Source organism: Peromyscus maniculatus, chromosome 4 (assembly GCF_049852395.1).
Source record: "Peromyscus maniculatus bairdii isolate BWxNUB_F1_BW_parent chromosome 4, HU_Pman_BW_mat_3.1, whole genome shotgun sequence".
In the NCBI taxonomy this organism is placed as follows: Eukaryota; Metazoa; Chordata; class Mammalia; order Rodentia; family Cricetidae; genus Peromyscus; species Peromyscus maniculatus.
Window position 1 is genome coordinate 90,481,904 of NC_134855.1, and position 21,622 is coordinate 90,503,525.

At 41.6% G+C, this 21,622-nt stretch overlaps 1 protein-coding gene across 1 annotated transcript in view; it reads right to left on the minus strand.

Annotated features, from left to right (window-relative positions):
* The window catches only part of Ryr3 (ryanodine receptor 3), a 535,270-nt gene that overhangs the window by 160,835 nt on the left and 352,813 nt on the right, over window positions 1-21,622 (minus strand). Inside the window, exons 39-42 of the mRNA XM_076570297.1 lie at window positions 8,937-9,210; window positions 7,539-7,653; window positions 5,662-5,791; window positions 4,419-4,522 (exon numbers count right to left, since the gene is read on the minus strand). Of these exons, the coding sequence (XP_076426412.1) occupies window positions 4,419-4,522; window positions 5,662-5,791; window positions 7,539-7,653; window positions 8,937-9,210 (623 nt within the window). The remainder of the gene's footprint in view (window positions 1-4,418; window positions 4,523-5,661; window positions 5,792-7,538; window positions 7,654-8,936; window positions 9,211-21,622) is intronic.

Genomic DNA, 21,622 nt, shown 5'->3' on the forward strand with positions numbered 1-21,622 from the left:
GTTTAAAAAAAAAAAGAAAGAAAGAAAGAAAGAAAGAAAGAAGGAAAGAAAGAAAGAAAAAAAAAGAAAGAAAAGAGAAAGACAATTACTAGTTTTAAATACTTTACATTGGATTGAATTGTTTTATATTGTACACAAATTTGAAACTGATATTGTTAGAAAATGCTATATGTATATTTCTAATTGTATTTATTCCATCCATTTAACAATGTAATGCAAATTTCTGATCCTTGAATGTTATTATTATCAACTATTAGGATATAAAGAAATGAAAGCTAGTAGTTAGACATTATCATAGAACTTGTAGTCATATTGGATATGTTTTAAAAATTGAGCAGAGATGTTTTAGACAGGTCATCTTCAAACCCTTCAGAGATCTACAGAATATGGCATTTAAAATGTTTTAATAACTTAGAAAATTTTTCTTTTTTGAGACATGTCGGCTCCTGGCAGTACCAATCTACTTTAGAGAAAATATGGGCATTGAAGAAACTGCATATGGAGTCAACTTTCATTCTGGCAAAAGTTAGCCACTGGACAACAAAGTATCCTCGAATCAACAGGACAAAATGGACAGACAGATCACGAAACAAGGGACTACTGATTCTTGCCAAAACAAGTGTGGTTATGGCTTTATCAAAAGGCATCTTCTGAGGCCAGGACAATATGGCCCCATCCCTGAAGTGGCCTTCGCATCCGGAAAAGGTACGGTGCCCTTTTCTTCGAAGGCAGCTTAACAGGCAGAGGGCCGATGGATTCTGTTGTACAATGGAACAGCAGCTGAAAGCTCATGCCTCTCAAAAGTAGACTGGCATTTAATAGAGGGATGTGGAGAAGAAGGGGATGCTGAGATGAAGCCATATATACACAGCCAAGAAGAATGGACAGCTGAATTAAAAAACTGTCAACAATTTCCAGAATTTAAAATCCTGAATCATGACAGGACACTAGTGGAATTCAGGTGTTTCTGGTACGTGGACTGCTCTCACCCAATGTGAGGTTGAACTGTTGACCTTGTGTACATCCTACTTCACAAATGAGTCTGTCAGATACACTAAGCCTATAGGCTGAAGATGATGCCCCAACACTGCGGAGAAACCTCAGGTGACTGCCCAGGCAGCTGGCTGTTTCTGTCAACTCACAAAATTTTTTTGGAAGTTGCTTGCATGCACTTCCTGTTTTTATTTTTGTTAGCTAATATTATTCCCTTCTTGGGTCTCTGAGGGAGTTGAAGATTAGTTAGTTATGGTTGAAGATTAGTTAGTTATAGTTGAAAATTAATTAGGATAGAAAGTACATTAGATACATCTTGGAATTATCAAAATAGGATAGATAATGGAATTATTTTCTCTGATTCGTCAAATACCTGTTTAGGTATTTATTACTTGTATATATTGTATATAGTTATTGTACTTTTGTATATAGTTTTTCTTTTGTTAGTCATAACCTTTTGCTTTTTTTCTTTTTATTAAAATAGAAAAGGGGAAATGTGGTGGTAATCTAATTGTATTGAAATATTATTTTGATTTGTACTGAAATATTAATTTGATTGTATGTTAATAAATAAAGTTGTCTGGGGGTCAGAGCTATTAGAGCCATAGCAAGAGTGTGGCGGTGGTGGCACACGCCTTTAATCCCATAGATATCTGTGTGTTCAGGGTCAGAGCTATTAGAGCCATAGCAAGAGTGTGGCGGTGGTGGCACACGCCTTTAATCCCATAAGATCTCTGTGTGTTCAGGGATACAGCCAGCATTGGAGACATATGCCTTTAAGACCTAGGGGGCTGTACATTCAGACAGTGACGAGGCAGTCATGTGTTTGGGTTTACAACCAATGAGAAGGCAGAACAACATACTTTAAAAATACGAACCGAGAGGAAGTAGGTCTCTTTTCGCGAAGCTGGGACAGCAGGAGGAAGGGTGAGATTTTAGCTCTGAGCTCTGACCTCTCGGCTTTCTCTTTTACATTGTTTCTGTGTTTCTTATTTAATAAGACGGTTGGTTACATCTACAGATAAGTATACCCTTACACCACAAAGTAAGTGTGCCCAGTCAGAAATAAGTGACACAGCCCAGGCATGCAGTCTGCCTGCTTCATGATGGACCCTCCTTCATTATTGGTTAAATACATCTGAAACGACCTAACACAGAACTTCAGGAGATTATTAGTGGGTAATTATCATCTCATCTTAACAGACTGGACATGGTTCTGCAGCTCGGGCCAACTATCCTCTGCCCTGGCTGTGCCAACAGGGTCTTCAGGACTGGTGACATCGTCTACCTGTGTGTGTGGCACTTCAGATAGATGGGGCATCACCGTCAAGATAACTTAATCATAACACACTGCTTCCTTCTTGTCTGCCTTCTCAACCCAAGTTCTTTGAGCCTTCTTATACTATTCAGAAGGAACAAAGGAAAATGTATTTTTAAAATAATTTTCACCTCAGCCTCACAGATATATTTCCTAGGGTCTCCTCATCCCTCTTTGGCTGTTCTTCCTGTTGTTTAGTTGCTGACTTTTTCTGTGACTTCCTGGGTGGATAGTGGTCTTCAGGGCTCTGGCCCATCCTTACATGGATCTCACCTACCCAGAGGGCTTCAGTATCTCTCCATGATCTGTCTGCTGCTGAGAAAACCCTCCTGAGCTCTAAGTATGCAGTCAGCTCCCCAGTTGACATTTCCATCTGGGAACCTCAGGACACCTCTGTGCCATCCCCCCACCAAACTTATAGGAGTGTCTTAACAATTTTACACCAGAACATGACATTGTTATTTGTAAAGTATATGCTCAAGAGCTATGCAACTGAGTTACAAACATGCAAAAAACAAAATTTCATCATATTGTAAGCTTCTGAAATGTCGTGTTGGACTGCATCCACACCCCTCCTTGGCTGCATGTGACCTTTAGGGTGTAGGTTGGGCATGCCCGCAAGTGAACCAAAGCAATATTTGACTAATGGTTGCTATTTGTCTTCCCTAGGTCTTCTGGATTCAAACACTTCTCACATCTGCTTGTGTCAATATTAACCGAAGTCAGCACCCACTCATGCTTGGATTACTGAAGATCACTCTTAGCAATTATTCTTGCCCCAGCTCTTGTAAGAGCGATTCCAGTCAATTTCCTTATTGCAACCTTCTAACCCACACAACATACTGTGTTGCTCCCCTGCTGGGGGCCTTTGTGGTTTCTCATGGTTCTCCATTGAGGTACTGTAATATAATTGGAACGAGCATCAGCTCTTGAGCCAAATTCTGATCCACTTACCCTGTGGCACTGAGGACAAGACCTACTCCTTACACTTCCATTTCCTTGCTCATAACTTCTGAGCAACAACAATAATAAAAATGACTTGTTCTGAGGGTCCCATGAGTCAACTTGTGGGCAGCACTCGGAGTGTGGTCTGCCAGACAGATCTCTTATGAGCATGAACTTCTATTATTAATAGAGTCCAATTTCTGACCACACCCATCACCTTCCTCACCATGCTCTCAATGCTTCTTCCATGCTTGGCTTTCTGACTGTCCTAGACGTGGGCTTTCCTGGCTGAGCCTTAAACAGTCCTGGCAAATTTCCCCAGCAGTGCAGCTGACAAGCTTCTGCTCATCCCTCAGCTGTCTCTTTTTTAAGTGACAGCTCTTCTCCCTCATGCTCTCAAACCCACTCACTGTAGAGTGTGGGTGGCCTTTGACTTTTCCCACTCTTTGCCCACCTCTTTTTTCTTCTTTGCACTTAGAACACAGATTGTTAATCTTATCAGCTATCCAGTCAAGCAAATAGTTCCTTCCATGAGTGGCATGGTGGAAAAACTTCCAATTGAATACTTACCGAAGTCCGACCATGGCCCACTCTGGTCATTTTCTTTGCTATAAACTTTGAACATCCTAATTTTTAATTCTTAATGCAGCGCTGCTAGGGAAGTTGAGTACAGAAAACTCTGTATCAAGCATGGAGAACTTTCTAGAGTGGTTATTTTAAGTCACAGGGCACTGCAACTTTATCAACCATGGGCAAATCGGCCTGGTATTCACGATCCCAGTAGGGGGCAGCAGTGTGCATGTGGTCAGCACGATGATTTTACAACCTCCTGTTAGATCTCTTTCATATGTGGACTCATGAATTAGATCACACAGAACTTTTCTTTAGGAACCACAGGGATCCAGTGATATTTCATATAGAACAGTGTCATGGGGCCTCCACCTCTGAAGAAAACAAATGCCACACTCTCACGACTAAGATGCTGATTTTCCTCGCTCATACGTGATCCTTGGGGCCTAACCAGGAGGTGCCAGCCACTCATATTATACCACATTTTCATCACTATGAAATGGATCTGAATGGAAATCTAGGTGTTGGCTTGTTTTGCCTCTGTGTGGCTGCAACAGAGTTAGGAGAAAAATAACGTTGTCTCCCCAGTTACCTTCTCAAGATCCGGTTCTTCTAAGCCCAGCGCTAACTCGTTGTTGTCCATCACAGAGGAGGCTGCCACATCCAGTGGGGTGGACCCCCTCATCGATGGGGAAGCTGAGGATGGAGCAAAAAGAAGCGGAACATTAAGGCCACCCAGTTCGGATTTAAGGGTGCAGTGATTATATGTGGACAGGAGAGGGCAGCAAATACACTGAAACCTGGCCCACGCTGCCCAACTTTAGAAGAGTCCTGTTCTCCTGTCTCACATTCACTACAACTGAGAATACTAATTATAACAAAATCACGCTACGGAATGGGTTGGGACTACACAGTTTCAAGTACCTTCATAACACAAAAACTTCTTGGCATTTCGTGATCACTTGAAGACTCAGGGGCTTCTTTATGGCCTGGGCCCAAAGGACTTGAAAAATTTGGGGGCGACCACTTGGAGTTTAAAAATAGTCTCAAACAGCACAAGTTCATACAGTTACATTAGTGTACCAATGTTGTTTTTTGATCCTTATTTTTGGCTTGTTTGGCTCCTAGATTACAATTAGGAAAAACTTCAAGTGACATTTAAAAAAAAAAAAAAAGTTGATCGCCTGAGGTTGCATTTGATAAACAAAAGAGAAGTGAGATTTCACATTTCAAGTGTATGTGTCTGTTTATGTCTCATCCTTTGGCTTCTGTCCAGCATGGGGAGCCAGGAGAAACAACGTGAGTTGCTCTTCTCACAGTGGTGCTGAACTGCTGTTTATCCACTCCCATTATCATGTTATTTATCCCTAGCTGCTCTTGGCCAGGCCGCTCTGCAGCGAAGGGCAGAATTTGCTGGTTGGCTGGTGGGCCAGGAATGAATCCTGCAGCCAGCTTGCCAAGAAAGGATTGGATCCATGGCCTTGGTCTTAAGAGCTCTGCTCACTGATTAGCTGAGTGGGCTGGGAGAGAATTTGTCCTGAGAGCAAGCACATCCTCCATTCCAGGCAGCATTTCATAAACTCCAGGCCACTGGACCCAGAGAGAGGAGAGTGACTCAGTCACCAACCGGAGTTGGTAGCAACAGCTATGGAGAAAGTGGAGACCACAGACATGTTTCTATGCGTTTGTTTTTGGGGGACAGGCTGTCTCTTGTTTTGCACTTACATGTATCGTGGCATACATGTTGATCCTTTCTCTTTTTCTCTTAAGTAGTCAGGAGGGAGAATGGACTGCCTGGGCCCAAAGGTGGAAGTTATAAGGTGTGCCACACCTACCTAGGCCCACACTGCTGTTCTCCAGCAGGTAACTTAGATGCTCAAACATGGCCTTCTGATTTTGCCGGCTAATTCGACAGAAATAGCAAAGGAAGCGACAGCAGCTAGCAACCATTTTGGGGAAGGCAATCTGTGGGCAGAAGCAGGAAGTATTAGAGAGAAGAATCTATCACGAGGCCTTCGTGAACAGTGTGATCTTAAAGGAGTGTCAGGTTGAAGTCCCACAAGCTATGAGCTGTTTGGAACATGGACTTTTTCCTTATACCTCTTCTCCCTAAGACATTTGTAAGAGGGACAGAATGCCTAAGAATGAGGCTTCCAAAAATCTTGGCAATTAGCTACAGTCCTCAAGATCTTTCCTTCTAAGGGAAACGTCTATCAATTATAACCTGCTTCCCTACATGTCCAACGAAAGTGCACGACCACATGACCATTGTTTCTAGCTGGAGTGAGTACAGCACTAAAGGGTAATATCAGAAACAGAGTTGGGGGATCATAGGAAAACAATGCCCATTAGTCCATTAAAACTTGGGTTCTCAGGGCCAAGGGTGGTCCCCATAGTTAAGAAAGTCTGAAAGATACCATGTCCTGTTTCTGTGAACACGTCCTAAGTATGTGGCCTCAATCACTGCTCTTCTACCAGTGTCTAAGGCACTTGACACCAGATACATATAAGTTATCATGGAGGTGCAACCCTTCACCACTTGATTTGATAGCCTTCCCAATTACCGAAGCAATTAGCATCTCTATGGCAAGCTCTAGCTTATTGGGATCTTTTTTTCTTTCTTTCTTTTTTTTTGGTTTTTCGAGACAGGGTTTCTCTGTGTAGCTTTGCGCCTTTCCTGGAACTCACTTGGTAGCCTAGGCTGGCCTCGAACTCACAGAGATCCGCTTGGCTCTGCCTCCCGAGTGCTGGGATTAAAGGCGTGCGCCACCACCACCCGGCTATTGGGATCTTACAATGCTCAAAAAACAATGTCAGACTCCTAGAAAGATGACAACCCCCCCCCCCCCCCCCGCTTTAGAATCATGGGAGGAGCTCTAAGAAACAGTTCTGAAATCTGTTGTCACTGAGGCATACAGATGTTACAGGGTTCTGTGAAGAAATTTAACTTTTCCAAGATGATGGATTGTGACCCAGAAGTATAAGCCAAATAGACCCTTTTCTACCCTAAGTTGCTTTTGGTCAGTATTTTTATCACAGCAACAGAATAAAACAAGAACACCACTTAGGATTCTAGGATGGTGGCACCCTAGAATCAGCAACATTTGAAACCATACTCCATATTTTGCCTCCAGAAGTCATGCAGTCTAGATCAGTCAGTGGATAAAATGCTTCCTGCACTGGTGCGAGGACTGAGTTCTGATCTTCATCAGCCTCATAAGCAAGGTAGGAATAGGCTCATCTATAATCCCACCATTCAGGGGGCAGAGACAAGAATCCCCAGAACAAACTGTTCAGGTAGACTATCTGAATTTGTGATGTTTGGGTTCAGTGAAAGACCCTGTCTCAGTTGGTAAAGTGGGGAACAGTCTAGGAAGGCAGTTTATGCCAACTTCAGGCCTCCATATGTATATGCATAATTGTGCATGCACACCTACACACGTACATCCACATGCATGTGAGCATACTAACATATATACATGTACATGACATATATACATACATGTAAAAACATCAAAAAGAAGCCATTCAATTTAAGTAAGATCTCAGGAAAACGTATAAATTCCTGGTTGCACCCTACGCTAGCAGCAATGGTCCCCTTCTTGCATCCTTTTGGATCTGTAGAAATCTTTTCCTCTTCCCAGGGGAAAACTGAGTCAATAGATTTGTACTCCTGCCCTGAGAGTCAAGTTCTGGCTCAGTAAAGCATTACCTGTGATTTCTCTGTACCCAGCACATTCACCATGACCTCCATCACTGTCTCATGCATGCCCAGAACTCTCATGAGGTTGGGGTGTTGGTAAAACACCTTGTTGTTCATTATGTCCCTAACAGAAGAACGAGAGGGAGAGTTCAGCACCTGTTGCTCTTCTGCTATGAAAATCCACACAAACACGATTTAGGTCGAGTAATATTAAAATGATAGGCTGAGAAAAATAATAAGAGGGTACTAGGTCATGAAATACATATGGAATGTTTTCAGCTGAAAAAAGCTGCACCAAATAATTCTAAGTGTTTGATTTTTTTCTTTAAAATGTTTATTTCTAATGATATTTAAACAATTCCCCCTTCATTCTTTTTTTTTTGCTTATAATAAATTCTAAGACCACCCATACCACTGGGTTTTTCTTTCTCTGTGTACCCAATTACTTCTTTTCTCTGCTGATAGCTGTGTTTCTTTGTATTCAGTTTCTTAATGATAGGACTGCATATCTTTCTTATAAGAATTCTGTATTTGATACTATGAAGTTTGTGGATACCAATCTTCAAAAGCAATGGTATGAACACGTAACAACCTTCATACTTTTAAGCTACCTAACAACAACTTACACAATGAAGCTTAGGCAAATAAAAGTCTGGAGATGCAACAATTACCTGTACGTTGGGTGGAGAGGGAGGGACTATTTCTGCAGCTTATTTCCCTCCCATAAAAATCTCTTCATTTCTATTATAATATTCCTCTTTGCAAATGAATTTGGGGAATCATGCATGCACACACCCTTTCTTTCCTGAGAATCATGCAAACCACCTTCTTGTTCCTTAGTGATTCTCTGCAGTTTGCCAGCCCCAGGATAGGGAGGGGAGAAACGCTGCTTTTGATTTTAATCAGGTAACACTGTGGGTTGGCCAGTGAACCTTTCTGGCTCTTGTTTTCTCCTCTATGTTCCATAATGAAAGGAAATGCCCCTGGCACTGAAATTGCCAGGAATTGTCTTGTCTACATGGTTTGTGAGGCAGATCCATGAGTTATAGTTGTAAGTTAAGGGATCTCACAGAACTAACAAAATCACTCTACAGTTTAGAACTGAGGAAAAAAGGGCCAGCAGGGAATATCTCAGAAGCCCCAGCAGATGCCCAGCCAGAGGCTGCAGTGCTCAAATCGTTTCTCCGTTAAATAGGCTGTCCTCTCCTCCAGATGTGTTTCCATGGCTATTTTCACAAGAGCCCCTAAGAATTCCGTTCATTTCTTTTGGTAACGCCCTGCCCTTTCTCTGCCTTGCACAGCAGGCGGTCTGGTGTCTCCTGTTACAGAGGTAGCTCATGTGACAAGGATGCCCCACCACAAGGAGAGAGAGAATTCTCTCTAGCAAGTTGCTGTGAGTGACCCTACCCTAGCCCGTTGATCATGAGAAGCTCCTCTTCCTTGCCCATCCTGACACTAAGAAGGGACCGGATCTGGCCCAGGGCAGCCAGCAGGTTGACGGTGTCGCTCACGGAGGCCTGGCTGATGGTGTAGGTCTTCCGCAGAGCCTGCAGCAGCTCCCCAATGCTGTCATACTGTCTCCTTAGGAGGTTGAACATAATCCTCACCAACTCTGCGTCCTGGATTTGGTTCTCTTGGGCCCAGCGGATCATTGTTTGTGAGACTAGTTCCTTCAGTGTTGCTGAAAAGGGAATCGGAGAAAACACTAACTATGGATGCCCCAGAGCAGAGAAAGTTAGGTGATACAGAAACTTCCCTCGACTATCAAACATATCAACAGCTGGCTCAGGTTAAACTTTTTCTTATTTTAAGGTTGAGTCATGGCATGTATAAAAGTAGAATATGTCATCAAGACATAAACATGTCACCTATACCACAATAAAAACATCACAATTACATACTAAAAATGCAATGCTCATTTGATTAATGTTTGGATTCATACTGAAAATTGAATAGCAAGTAAGACTCTGTCCTTTTCTTCAGGGAGTTCATAAGCCAGTTCTTTACATTTTTATTTTGTGATAAAATTTTATTGTTATTGTATGATACAATGCAATAAATGCTACAATGAAGGTACTTGCAAGCACCATGAGACAGAGTGCAGAGTAGCTGTCCTGGGTGGGTCAAGGTGTGAAAGCAAAGCATTGGCCCATGCTTCTTTAGAATAAAGCAAGTGAAACACTGGTATTTAACATCATTATTACTGTCTTTAAATATATTAGAGATATCCAATGGTGGGGACTAGGTGGAGCTAACAATTCATGAATAATAAAAGATATTTTGGGCTGGAGAGATGGCTCAGAGGTTAAGAGCACCGATTGCTCTTCCAGAGGTCCTGAGTTCAATTCCCAGCAACCACATGATGGCTCACAACCATCTGTAATGAGATCTGGCGCCCTCTTCTGTATACATAATAAACAAATAAATAAATAAATAAATAATAAATAAATAAATAAATAAATCTTTAAAAAAAAAAAAGATATTTTAGATGATGTGAACATAACATATATTTGGAGAAGAGTAGAAGTGGGCAGAGAGGACAGGACCAGATCTGAAGGCTTGGAGGCTGGACATCTGACCATCGTATATGGAAATGGTTTCTTTGTACTAAATCTTTTGCAGGAGTTGACTGCTGCTATAGCAGGAAATATTTCCATAAGCACGGAAAGAAAGAAACTGCTATGGCATTGAATTTGGGATTTACTGGGATTCATAACCAGTTCCACAAGTACAGGGGAAATCAGTTAAAATGAGACCAGCTAAGAGCCTTGTTGTGGTGGATGGACCACATGGCTCCTGATGACTGCTGGCTGGCTTTGCTTTAAGAAATTAAGAAATTAAAAGACAAAGGCTGATCTGAGTAAGTTCAGGAGGTAAAAGGAGACATGCTGGAACAGCTGGTTAGGCAATTCTCACCCCTCCCACTGCATACACAGTTCTAGAAGATTCCACAACAAGGGAAGAAACACTGCTTCAGAACCACAATTGTGTCCAAACCTCACACTGCCATCACACTTTTGGAAGGTAGGGATTGTACCAGAGCCTTCATTCAGGCAAGGTGATAAAACCAGAGCTAAGGGGACAATGAAGGTCATTGAATCCACCAGGGGAAGGATAAAGAATACATTCAGATGGATGTGTTCTGTAGTCCGTGTCATTTCCAATAGTCAAGTTTTCTACTCCACATCACTATACATAGCAGATGTCTGCTCCACATACACTCTTGGCTCTACCATATGCTGTAAAAATAGAACTTAGTCACCAAATCTCTAAAAGATCTAGATGTAAAGGATTAATTTAGCTTACTGCTGTGTCTATCAACCCTGTGGGTGTTTCAGGTTCAGGCAGGAGACATAAGCTGAAACAATAAAAAAAAAAGAATACACAGGCTAGAGAGAAGCACAGTTAAAAGAACTTGATGACCCTAAACCTAAGGCTCAGGGAATATCACGGAAGAAGTGGTGGAAAGATTGTAAGAGCCAGAGGTTCAGGGTGACTGTTACTAGTGACCCCTAGGCATGACAGGGAAAATATAACCATGAAATATCAACAATATGGCTGCCTAGACAAGACCAGCATAATCACAACACCAGTTGACATGCCGATGTAGACAAAGGAAATTCCATATGGTCCCATCCTTAGATGAAGAGCTTCACCTAGTCAATGCCTGCTAGGAGAGAGAGAATTAGTTTTCTCCAGAAATGAGATCCTGCATAGGCTGTCCAACCTCAAGTGGTCATATACATGTATATATAAGCAACAAGAACATAAGAATGACATCAAATGGACTTAGTAGGTTGTATATATGTCTCTCTCTCTCTCTCTCTCTCTCTCTCTCTCTCTCTCTCTCTCTCTCTGGTATGTGTATAAAATAATAGAGAAGTGACCATGACTTTTGGAGAGAGGGGCTAGGAAAAGTTTGAGGTGGGAGAGAGAGTGAGTGTGAGCGATGTAGATAGGTATTCATGTATGAAGTTCTCAAAAACTTAAAAAGTCTTGCTTAGTAGGGCTTATCACTAATTCCTGTTAACATCTGCACCTTCTGGGGGGACAAGTTATTAATGGGCTGTGTTGGGCTTTTCTCAACAATTTCCCTGTTGAATCATTAGCAAAGGGGTTTTACAGGGTCCCCTAAGCATCACCGACTATTAGCAAGGCTGTTATTTACTTTCTATAACTCAATGGGAAGAGCCTGTTGCTGAAGATACAACATACTTATGTCACCAACCATGGAAAAATCAAGCTAGAGTCTAACTAGAACTTTCACTCCTACTGACTAGCATTCATGGCACTGGAATGTACTTTGCACCCTACCAGAGGAGAAAAGTAATCATCAATATCACTCAGATACAAACCCCAAGACCTACAGTACTGCAAAATCCTCATGCAATAGTGACACAAATGTTGTGTGAATAGTCACTTTTTAAATGGATTTAAGGCCCACTCTATGAGATGGACCCTATACCTGACCTGAGTTCGAGGCCAGCCTGGTCTACAGAGCGAGATCCAGTACAGGCACCAAAACTACACAGAGAAACCCTGTCTTGAAAAACAAAGCAAAACAAACAAACAAAAAAAGAGTCCATTAACCTTATACTAGAAAGGTCTTGGGCCTAGAGGAAAGCCTACTACTACTATTCTGCTAAAGGAATGTAGCAATGAAATGACTCCTAATGACATAGTGCTATACGCACAGATCAGTGCCTTGCTCAAGCTTCATCAGAGAAGCTTCTTCTTGCAGTAGATGGGATAACAAAGAGATCCACAGCTGGAAAATGCACAGTGTATGAAAGACTTTGGAGTACTCAGCCCTAAGTGGACTTTTTTTTAAATCAAGCACCCCCCCCCCCACTCAAGGCTCAGAGATCTACATGGAAGAGGAGAAAGAAACATTTTCAGAGCCAGAGGCAACAGATGACTCAAAGAAAACAGCATCTTCCATACACAACAGGGCTGATATACATATAAACTCACAGAGACTGTAACAGCACTCATAAGACCTGCACAGGTTCTAACCAGATAACACTGAGAAGGGGAAATGGACACAAAGTCCCACCCATAACCAAGAAACACTCTGCAGTTAATACCTCTGGGAAAGGGAAAAATCAATTTTCCTCAATGGAGTGCCACAGGAAATCAACCATATTCTAGGGCAGGCCCTATGCTCAGAGTAGTCAGTCAATAAAAAACGGACTTCATGCTTTCTTTTATTTATGTTTTTATTGTGCTATTTTTCGTCTTACTGATTTTCTTTTCTTTCTTCAGCTGTTTGCCTGTTTTGGTTTTCTTTTTTTTTTTTTCTTCTCATTGTTTTCCTTTGAAAGAAAGGAAGAATGTGAAGTGTGGTAGGTAGGGAAGTAGGGAGGATCTGGAGGGAGTTAAGGGAGGGAAAAGAACATGATAAAAATATATTGTATAAAAGTATTTTAAAAATTAAAATAAAAAACTGAAACTATTCCCAGGTCCATCTATTCTTATTTCTCCTAGTTAAGATAGTAAGAACAAAGGAACTATACAAAAATACAGAAACTCTTGCACCTGATACAAGTTGTATAGTCCTATAAATACTACTTCCTTTAAAGCACAGATTCTGGCATAAAATAACTGTAGTTCTCACCATAAATGGCCAGATCCTCCACAGAAATAACATGCAGCATCAAAGCCCCTGCCACATGGGAGACGCTATGATTAGGTAGAATCATTCATCAGCTCAAGGCTACTTCTTTTGCAATAGGAAATTTGCAGAGTAATGAAACCAAATAAATATTAGCATTCCATTAACCTGGCTTTGTCTTTAAGTTGTTGATTAGGGAGTCCAAGAGACTTCCCAAACTATATAGGCTATATATAGGACAGATGGGGACACACACACACACACACACACACAGAGAGAGAGAGAGAGAGAGAGAGAGAGAGAGAGAGAGAGAGAGAGAGAGAGAGAGAGAGAATTGTCCTTGGTTCCTTCCAAGAACTTGAAGGTAGACCTTAGTGGTGAAGATACCACATACTTTGGACATGGGAACTAGAGGAATGGAGCTCAAGCTGACCTGGAAGCCTCTTCCCTGAAGACTAGTTCTTATATTACTAGAAGGTGCTATACAAGCTGCCAAGGGATAAAAGCAATCATTAGTCCTACTTATCTGTAAAGCCTATGATCCACAACAATGACCAGTGTGACAAGAAATCCCACAGGGTGCAATAATGGCACTTATATTTTAGGGGTAACCAACAGCCATGTAATTGGACTTCAGATCCCTCAATAGAAAGGAATTTATACTTGGTACTATAAACAAAGCCAATTACTCATTGCTGGTGAGGTCATGGACTCTAGAGGAAAACTTACTATTGCCACTTTCCTAAATAGTATAATTTCTAAAAACAGTTTAAATATTTATCTTTATTCCTACAGATAAATGTTGCTCATTCCCTTCATTAAAGAACATTCTTCTTGTAGCAGATGGACACTATCACAGAAGTCTATAATTGGTCATGATGCAGAAAACTCTGTGGGGTGCCCAGCCCTAAGTGATGTATCTACAACACAACCTCTACACCTAAGTCCCAGGAGGATATAACAGAAGAGGGAGCAGAAAGATTGTGATAAAGTAATAAAAATATATATTAAAAACATGTTTTCTATAACGTGTTAGGTCTTCTGTATATCTGAACATATGAAAATTAAAATAATCAGTGCATAAACAATGCCGGGAACATACTTATAAACATTAACTATTAATACTATAAATAATGGTAGTTCTGAAAGTTTAAACTACAAATTAGGGAGCTCAGAATTCTTTAGGCAGTTTGGAAAGTCATAACAATTCAAAGATTTATTTGCTGTTTCAATTATATTTACCTTGGCACTGATTATAGAGAAGAAATGATAGGCAAAAGTGTGGGCACATAAAAACAAAGAAGTCAGCAAGATTCAACCATATTCCTTACCATCACCTGTCAGGGAAAACAGCTAATTTTACATCTGAATGTTTTGAATGAAGAACTAAGAATCATGTCAATAAAACTCTCAGGATGATATCATTTAACCCTGCAGACACAATGGTGATAAGCACAAAGCTGTATGTCAGTAGTGTTTTTTCTTGAGGTAAAACACTGGCATGTGGTTGTTACCAGCTAAACTAGCCCCTTGTCTGATTGAATGCCATTTAAATGAGAATAAAAGCAACCTGTGGCTAATTGGTCTTGGATAACATATTTTCTTCAAAAAGAAATAAGTTTTTCACTTTAAATGATAGTATTTAATGCCAATAAGAAAATTTGAATTTCAAGTGAAAACTAGAATTCTGGCAAACATTTATCTGCCACTGTGAGCTTTGACAGCTTCTCAACACTTAAAGACTTAAAGATCCTGATTAAATTATTGATATTAGCAAATGTGACTTGAAAATATTTTATAATGAACTGTGTCAACAGCTGATAACTCTGTATTATTCAAGAAAATAATGATTTCCATAAAACAATGCATGCAGCTACAAAAAATATGTAGTAGTGCTAACCAACAAGCAATCTAGCCTAATGGTATTCTTTTTTTCAGTTGAGATATGATGTGTTTTGATTTTGTTTACCCTATCCTCTAGCTCTTTCTGGATCCAACACCCCCCACCCCCATCCTTACCTACTCAACTTCATGTACTCTCCATTTTTCTTTTTTCTTTTTCCCTACAGCTCAAGTGAACTCCACTCCACCAGGCTGTGTGATTCTGATCAGTGAGCTGAGCCCTTCATCTAGCAAGCTACAGTTTAAGGGTATTTTGCTGCTTGCTTCTGGATGGATTAGCCGTGAGTGCATGAGAGTAGGACTCCTTGTATTGAGAAATAGAGTGAGGATTAAAGAATGATTATTTTGAAAATCGAATCCTGGAGGTTAAGGGCTTTGACCATTATTCACAGGGCACTAAAGTGCTCCCTGCTAGCTTGAAGGGCTCTGAAAGTTTCCCCTTCATTGGGCTAAGTTTGGATTTAAGTCCAGTCATCTTCAGAGAAAGGAGGGGCTGGGCCTGTGTTATGCAGTAGTGGTGTGGCTTTATTTGGCAGGTTCTGTAGCCCACGTGGGGCACATGAAGAATGGGAAGGCTGCATGGGGTTGGGGGACTTAATTCTTCAACCTCAACATCAGCATATCTTCATCAATGCAAATGGTCTCAGTAGTAATAGAAGCATTGGCTATAAGCTGTAGGAGTTTCATTGTATCATCAGTGAGCTTTCAGGAGCCAGGATATATGTTATGCACATGTTTCTGTCCTTGACTGAACACCCAGTTACCTCCTGTTGGGCCACTTCTAAGTAGCTTCTTAATCAAATGCTGTTTTATGGGCGTTTGCTAGGTGCCTAAGAGTGAGTTAAGTGCCTCTATGAAACAATTTCAGAACACTATTATTGCTCATAGGTCCTTAGTTGAGAAAATTCAATAATATATGTAAGGTATTTGGGCATGTTGTCAAATTGTCTTCTAAATATTTATGTTTATACCCATAAACCTGGACTGTTCTACCTTGGTTGGAGAAGCTTCCTTTTGCAGTGGGCAGCAGTTAATGAAGAGACTAATAAATGTTATCAGTGCTGAAAAGAAGAGACTAAGTGCTCAGCCCTAAATGGGATATTTTTATTAACTACTCCACCCTCACCATGGTTCACAAAATGTCATGGGAGAGAGGGTAGAGAGAATGGAAGGGCTGGAGATAAGGAGGACACAGTGAAATGCTATATTCAAGACACGGCATGGCTGCCACCATCATGAACTCACACAGCTGTGGTTATTTGCACTAGACCAAATCACCGAGCCTCAGTTCTGGCACACATAGGGGAGGTATGCTCCAGCCCCACCCCTTAATGAGGACCCCCAGTTAATTGCTGCTGGAGAAGGGAACAGCATTCTTTATTGAGGATGTTCCCACTGGTAATTTTCCTGTGCTCCAGTGGGTGGCCCTATGCCTATGCACCCACAGGCAGCACTAACTGGACTTTGTGAGTTATCTAAAAAAACAAAACAAAACAAAGCAAAAGACCCAAAACAAAACAATAACCTCTCCCACAAAAACCAGAAAAGAAAGAAAAAAAAAAAAAGAGGGGGGCGGGTTTACAGAGCGATGTCTCAATGGATGTGCTGCTCTTGTATAGGACCTGAGCTCAGTTCTTAGCATCCATATTAGGTGACTCAGAACCACCTGTAACTCCAGCTTTAGGGCTACTGGATTTCCCTGGCCTCTGTGAGCACTGGCACTTAGGTGCTTATACCAACACAAAGACATACACATTTGCAAAATTAAAAATAAATCTCTAGAAAAAAGACAAAAGACATGAAGTTAGTAGGGAGACTTGCTAGGGGGATCTGCAGGGCGATTAGGAAGGAGGAGATGAGGTAGATGTGATTATATTTCATTGTATATGTGAATGGAATTGTCAATAATTAAAAAACAATTTAATAAGCAAAATAAAAATAAAATCTTCATCAAAACTGTTTAGACTTCAGATTTCCATCACTTCAACAGGGCGCTGCCAAGTGCACCCAGTGGTTCATCTCATGGCACTTATAGAAAGGAACAATACCTATTCCATGAAGAACAGAATGTAGGAACAAAGGGAGATGTGTAACTAAGCCTCTGCTTTGTGATGAGCAAAATAAAGCAAATTGTCAAACAAAACATCGAGGGAAGTGAATTGTGCACTATGGTTTCCCTGATGGGATTATTATTAACATTTTAATTCACTCAATTTTTGCAATTAGTATAATAATAGATAGGCAATTTTCTCAAATATATGACATATATCCTACATTTAAAATGATTATTCAAGCTAACTCAGAATGGCAATATGCTGAATGTACTGTATGGCTCAGAAAGACTTGATTGTGAGGGGGACATCTTAGAAGACAAGGGGACATATTAAAAGACAATGGTTTCTTCATTCCCAGACTTTTGGACTAATCATATATTCTACACATCAACAAGATTAGAGTGTCTTCCCATTAGAGCTCAGCTTAGTACATCCATTTAGGAGTGTCTGATTCAGTTGTTTACTGCCCCCCACCAGTCATTTTATAACCTGATTCTTTGATTTCAGACCTCTAAGCCATCCACATGTGACCCTTACAGGAAAACTCCCTAGTTATCTACCATTATCACAAGACCTTTCCTTTAAGTAGTCAAACGACCAGCTTCCAATGCCAACTACCCTAAGAGAAGGGTCATTTGCTCTCATGGTGCATGTTTCCATGCTATGGCTGCAGGAGTCTGGAACTTTCAAATACTTCCCAGGATGTATCTTTTTTGTGTCTCTCCAAATTTATATGACAAGCCAAATGGTCCTCACTCGATGAACTACATACTTATTATCAAAGGGTAGATGTTGGCCACTGGCAAAGCAAATCCCATACCTGTGCTGCTAAATTGTCTGTGAGTATTGTTAAATCTGGGTCAGCTTGGAAGAAAAAAATTCCATTTACATTGAGGAAAAGAAATAAATGAAACCGCACTGTACTTAGGTTAAACTCAGAAAATGATTTATAATGTTCACAGTACAATGGAAAAGAAAATTATGTGCATTTAAACGATGTGCACCTATTTTAAAATTCCAGGGGATTGAAAGTCAGCCTGTGGTATGCTGTAGACAGTCTGGAGGTATGGACAGGTATAGATAATTTCCACGTGTAAGATGCCTGTTTATGTGTTAAAGTGAAGGAGAAAGGAAGGCTGTGGATTTGGATGGGTGGGGAAGTGGGGAGGAACTGGGAGGAGTTGGGTGGTCTCAGGACCCTTGATTAGAACATCAGGAGAAGGATTTTGCTCATCCTTTGGACTTGGTAAGGAGTGGATTTAGGTCCAGACTGTACCTGGCAGTCCATTGCTACTCTAAAAACAAAACTTGAATGAGGGGACTGTGGAAGGAGCGAGCACAGCTAGTGAATCAGTCCATCACAGCGGCTGGCTCCATCTCTAATCCCACAGTAATCTCTGTCAGTGTGGCCCCCCTCTGCCTGCTCTCCGAAAACTGGGTTTTCTGTTTGTTGTTTGCCAAAAGCACTGACATGAGAAATATGAAAGGAAGTTCATGACCTGTGCTTTTTACACTCAGTGCAGAAGCCAAGGTGGATGCAGACTTTTAGGCTTCAGAACATTAAACTTGGCATTATTTCATTAAATCCTTCTTTGTTACTTTCCCTTTACATACAAAGAAAGCAGAAACACACAGAGACTAAGAACTTACCTAACATTATGGTTGGCAAATGGTGTGTGTGTGTAGGGGGGGGGGGCTCCAGGCTGCTAGAATCTATTCTGTGTACTTTATCATTTCAAGTTGCTTACCTTCATAACACTCAGAAAAATAGTTATTTTTATTAGTGCCTTAAACTTCTATTATGCCTACTGTCTAGACACTCTCTTAATAAGTCATGAAATAGATTCAGATGTAAAATCCTAAAACCCATAAAGCTCGAGTTCTTTTCCTGACACTCTTAGCCAGATTGCTTTCTCAGAGCCTCAATTTCTTAGCCGATAAAATAAAATTACCCTATAAAATTCCTCTTGAAGGTTGTAGTATAGTAACAAGAGACCTGGGCAGGGACAGCTGTGTGTCCTCAGACAAGTCACCTACCTCTCTGTCTGGTCTGCTTCTGAGAGTGTATGTCTATACAGCGTGCTGTGCTCTTGAAAGAGTGGCACTCATTTATTCAAGCGGTAAATGAAAGCCTGTGGCTTCACTGGCCTAAATGGGTAAGCAGCAAGAATTTTACTACCACTTTAGTGTCCAATTTCAATGTTATTCAGCTGGTTTTTCCTACGCGTAAAACCTGAGACTGAAGAAATAAAAGAAAATCTCAGAATTCTAGCAGTTACCAATGGCAGGGAGTGGCCATTATCAACATGTCAGTGTGCACCACTAATCACCTACATGGAGGAGGTGAGCTATGGGGACTCCATGGCCTCTGTGATGACTGTCCTGACTGCTAGTGGACAGGAAACTGTCTGTCAGAGGTCACATGGCACAGTCACACACTGTCCGTTCAGCTTCCCAGGATTACTGGGGAAGGGACTCAAGTCCTCTGTGCTCTCTGTCCTGGAGCTTCTTCACGTCAAATTTACAAAATGGTCGAATATCTACTGCTTAGCAATGGGAAAGGCCGGGGAAGTTAAATCCATGGATTTCAAGGACTTAACTTTAGGAAAATGCATCAGTCCAATTTCTCTGTGATTCCCCAATGTTTCTCTGACCCAGGATCTACAGTTGGGACCAATTTACCTTATTTAACATGAACACTGGTGCTGTGGGGTATCACTGACAATGACATTTTAAGGTGGTCTGAAATGCAAGCAAAAGTCTATAAAGACACTGGGCATTGTTCTTGGCTAACAAGCAAACTGCTGTGCCTAATGTGTGTTACTGGACCACAAAGAACACCCACTAGTGGTGTGAAGCTGGCTGAGGGCTCAGAGCAGCAGCACTTGCCCCAGCTCTCTGTGTGCTTTTGGGGCTTACATCCTCGGTTTTGTCTATGCTGGCGTCCCTATCCTAGGAGTAGGCCAAGAGATCCAGCTCCTTGCCAGTTATTACTCCCCCCTCATTGCAATGATAATAGCTACCGTTTATCTAGCATTTCCTGTGTGTTCAGCAATGTGTTAAGGACTACACCTGAATCAGCATTCAATCCTCATAATCATCACACAGGAACAGAAAAGACGGATAGGGCAGTGACCAAATTTCCCCTTCACCATGGCCCTTACTAGCTTAATCCTCACTTTACTTTTTGTCTAAGTAATGAACCATTTCAATTTAGTGAATGGAAGTGGGTCCTTGTAAATAGCTGGTCTGCTAAGGCACACGAGGCAGTGAGAGGTAAGAATGGGATATGGAGGTTTTGGACTAATTGCAACAGGCTGTGGACCCCACAAAACTGTTCACATCACACTGGCCTGGCTGCCTTGGAGCCTAGCTTTTAGGGCAGGCTGTGTGCAATCATCTGGCTGCTGGATATATCTTCTCAATCTGCCTCTAAATTTCTCTTCTGTTTTCTTGTGAGTGTATGTGCGCACGTGCATAAGCATGTCTGTGGAAGCCAGAAGTCAATCCTGGGTGTTCTTTACCTTGTTTCTTCAGACAAAGTCTCTTATTGGCCTGGAACTAATCAAATAGGCTAGGAAGGCTAGACAGACAGCACCAGAGCTCACCCTGTCTCTGTCTCACTGAGATTATAAGCACACATCACCACATCAGCATTTGCCCTTCGGGTCTTTGGCATCTGCATGGTCAGAGCCTCATACGTACCTACATGGGTAGAAACAAGTGTGCTCACCCCACCCTGCTTTCCTCACCACCTGGGTACTTCTTCCGTGTCAAGAGCGGCACTACAAGGCACCCGTGAAACTGCACTCCAACATTCCAGCCAGATTCTGCTCTCTGGCTCCCTGGGGTCTCATCCATCATAAGGAGATAATTAGCCTGTTGTTTTTGAAATCAGTCATCCAGCCTCATAATCACTTTCTCAAACTGTACAGGCGATTACATGACTGATGATGATGTGACAGAGAGAAGAGCACAGGAGGGACAGAGAGGGTTTGCTGATCTGAGTGGGGGAAGGGAAGTGTGGCAGCGGGAATGGCCTTCAGAGTTTCTTCTCCAGCTCTAAGACACAGGTGGTCAAACTACAGGGCCCACCATTGCTCACATGAGCCCTGTTTCGTATCTGTGGCTGTCAGGCACCTGACAGGAAGCCCAAAACAGTGAGTTCCAACCCCAAGTTCGCCTCATACCTGCATTTCTCTGGTTCTCTTGCCAACCCCAGTACTTTTCAAGGACTGTTGTGATCATTCTGGTTCCACTCCAATAATCCCTATTTCCCAATCAAAGCTTAGCTCCCCAGCCTCTTTAACCCTATCTGTAACCAGCATTTTCTTTTCCCATTCAACGTATTTGTACATTTCATGTTTGTATATGGCCCGTTGATACCATTTGAGGCACCAAACTGTCTGTCATATTTCAGGTTGCTTCACCCAGAGCATTTCTGTCTTCATGGGTCCAGTGTCTCTCTGCAGCAGGGATGAATGAAATCCTTGATTGAAAGACTATTTTTCTGAAACAGATTT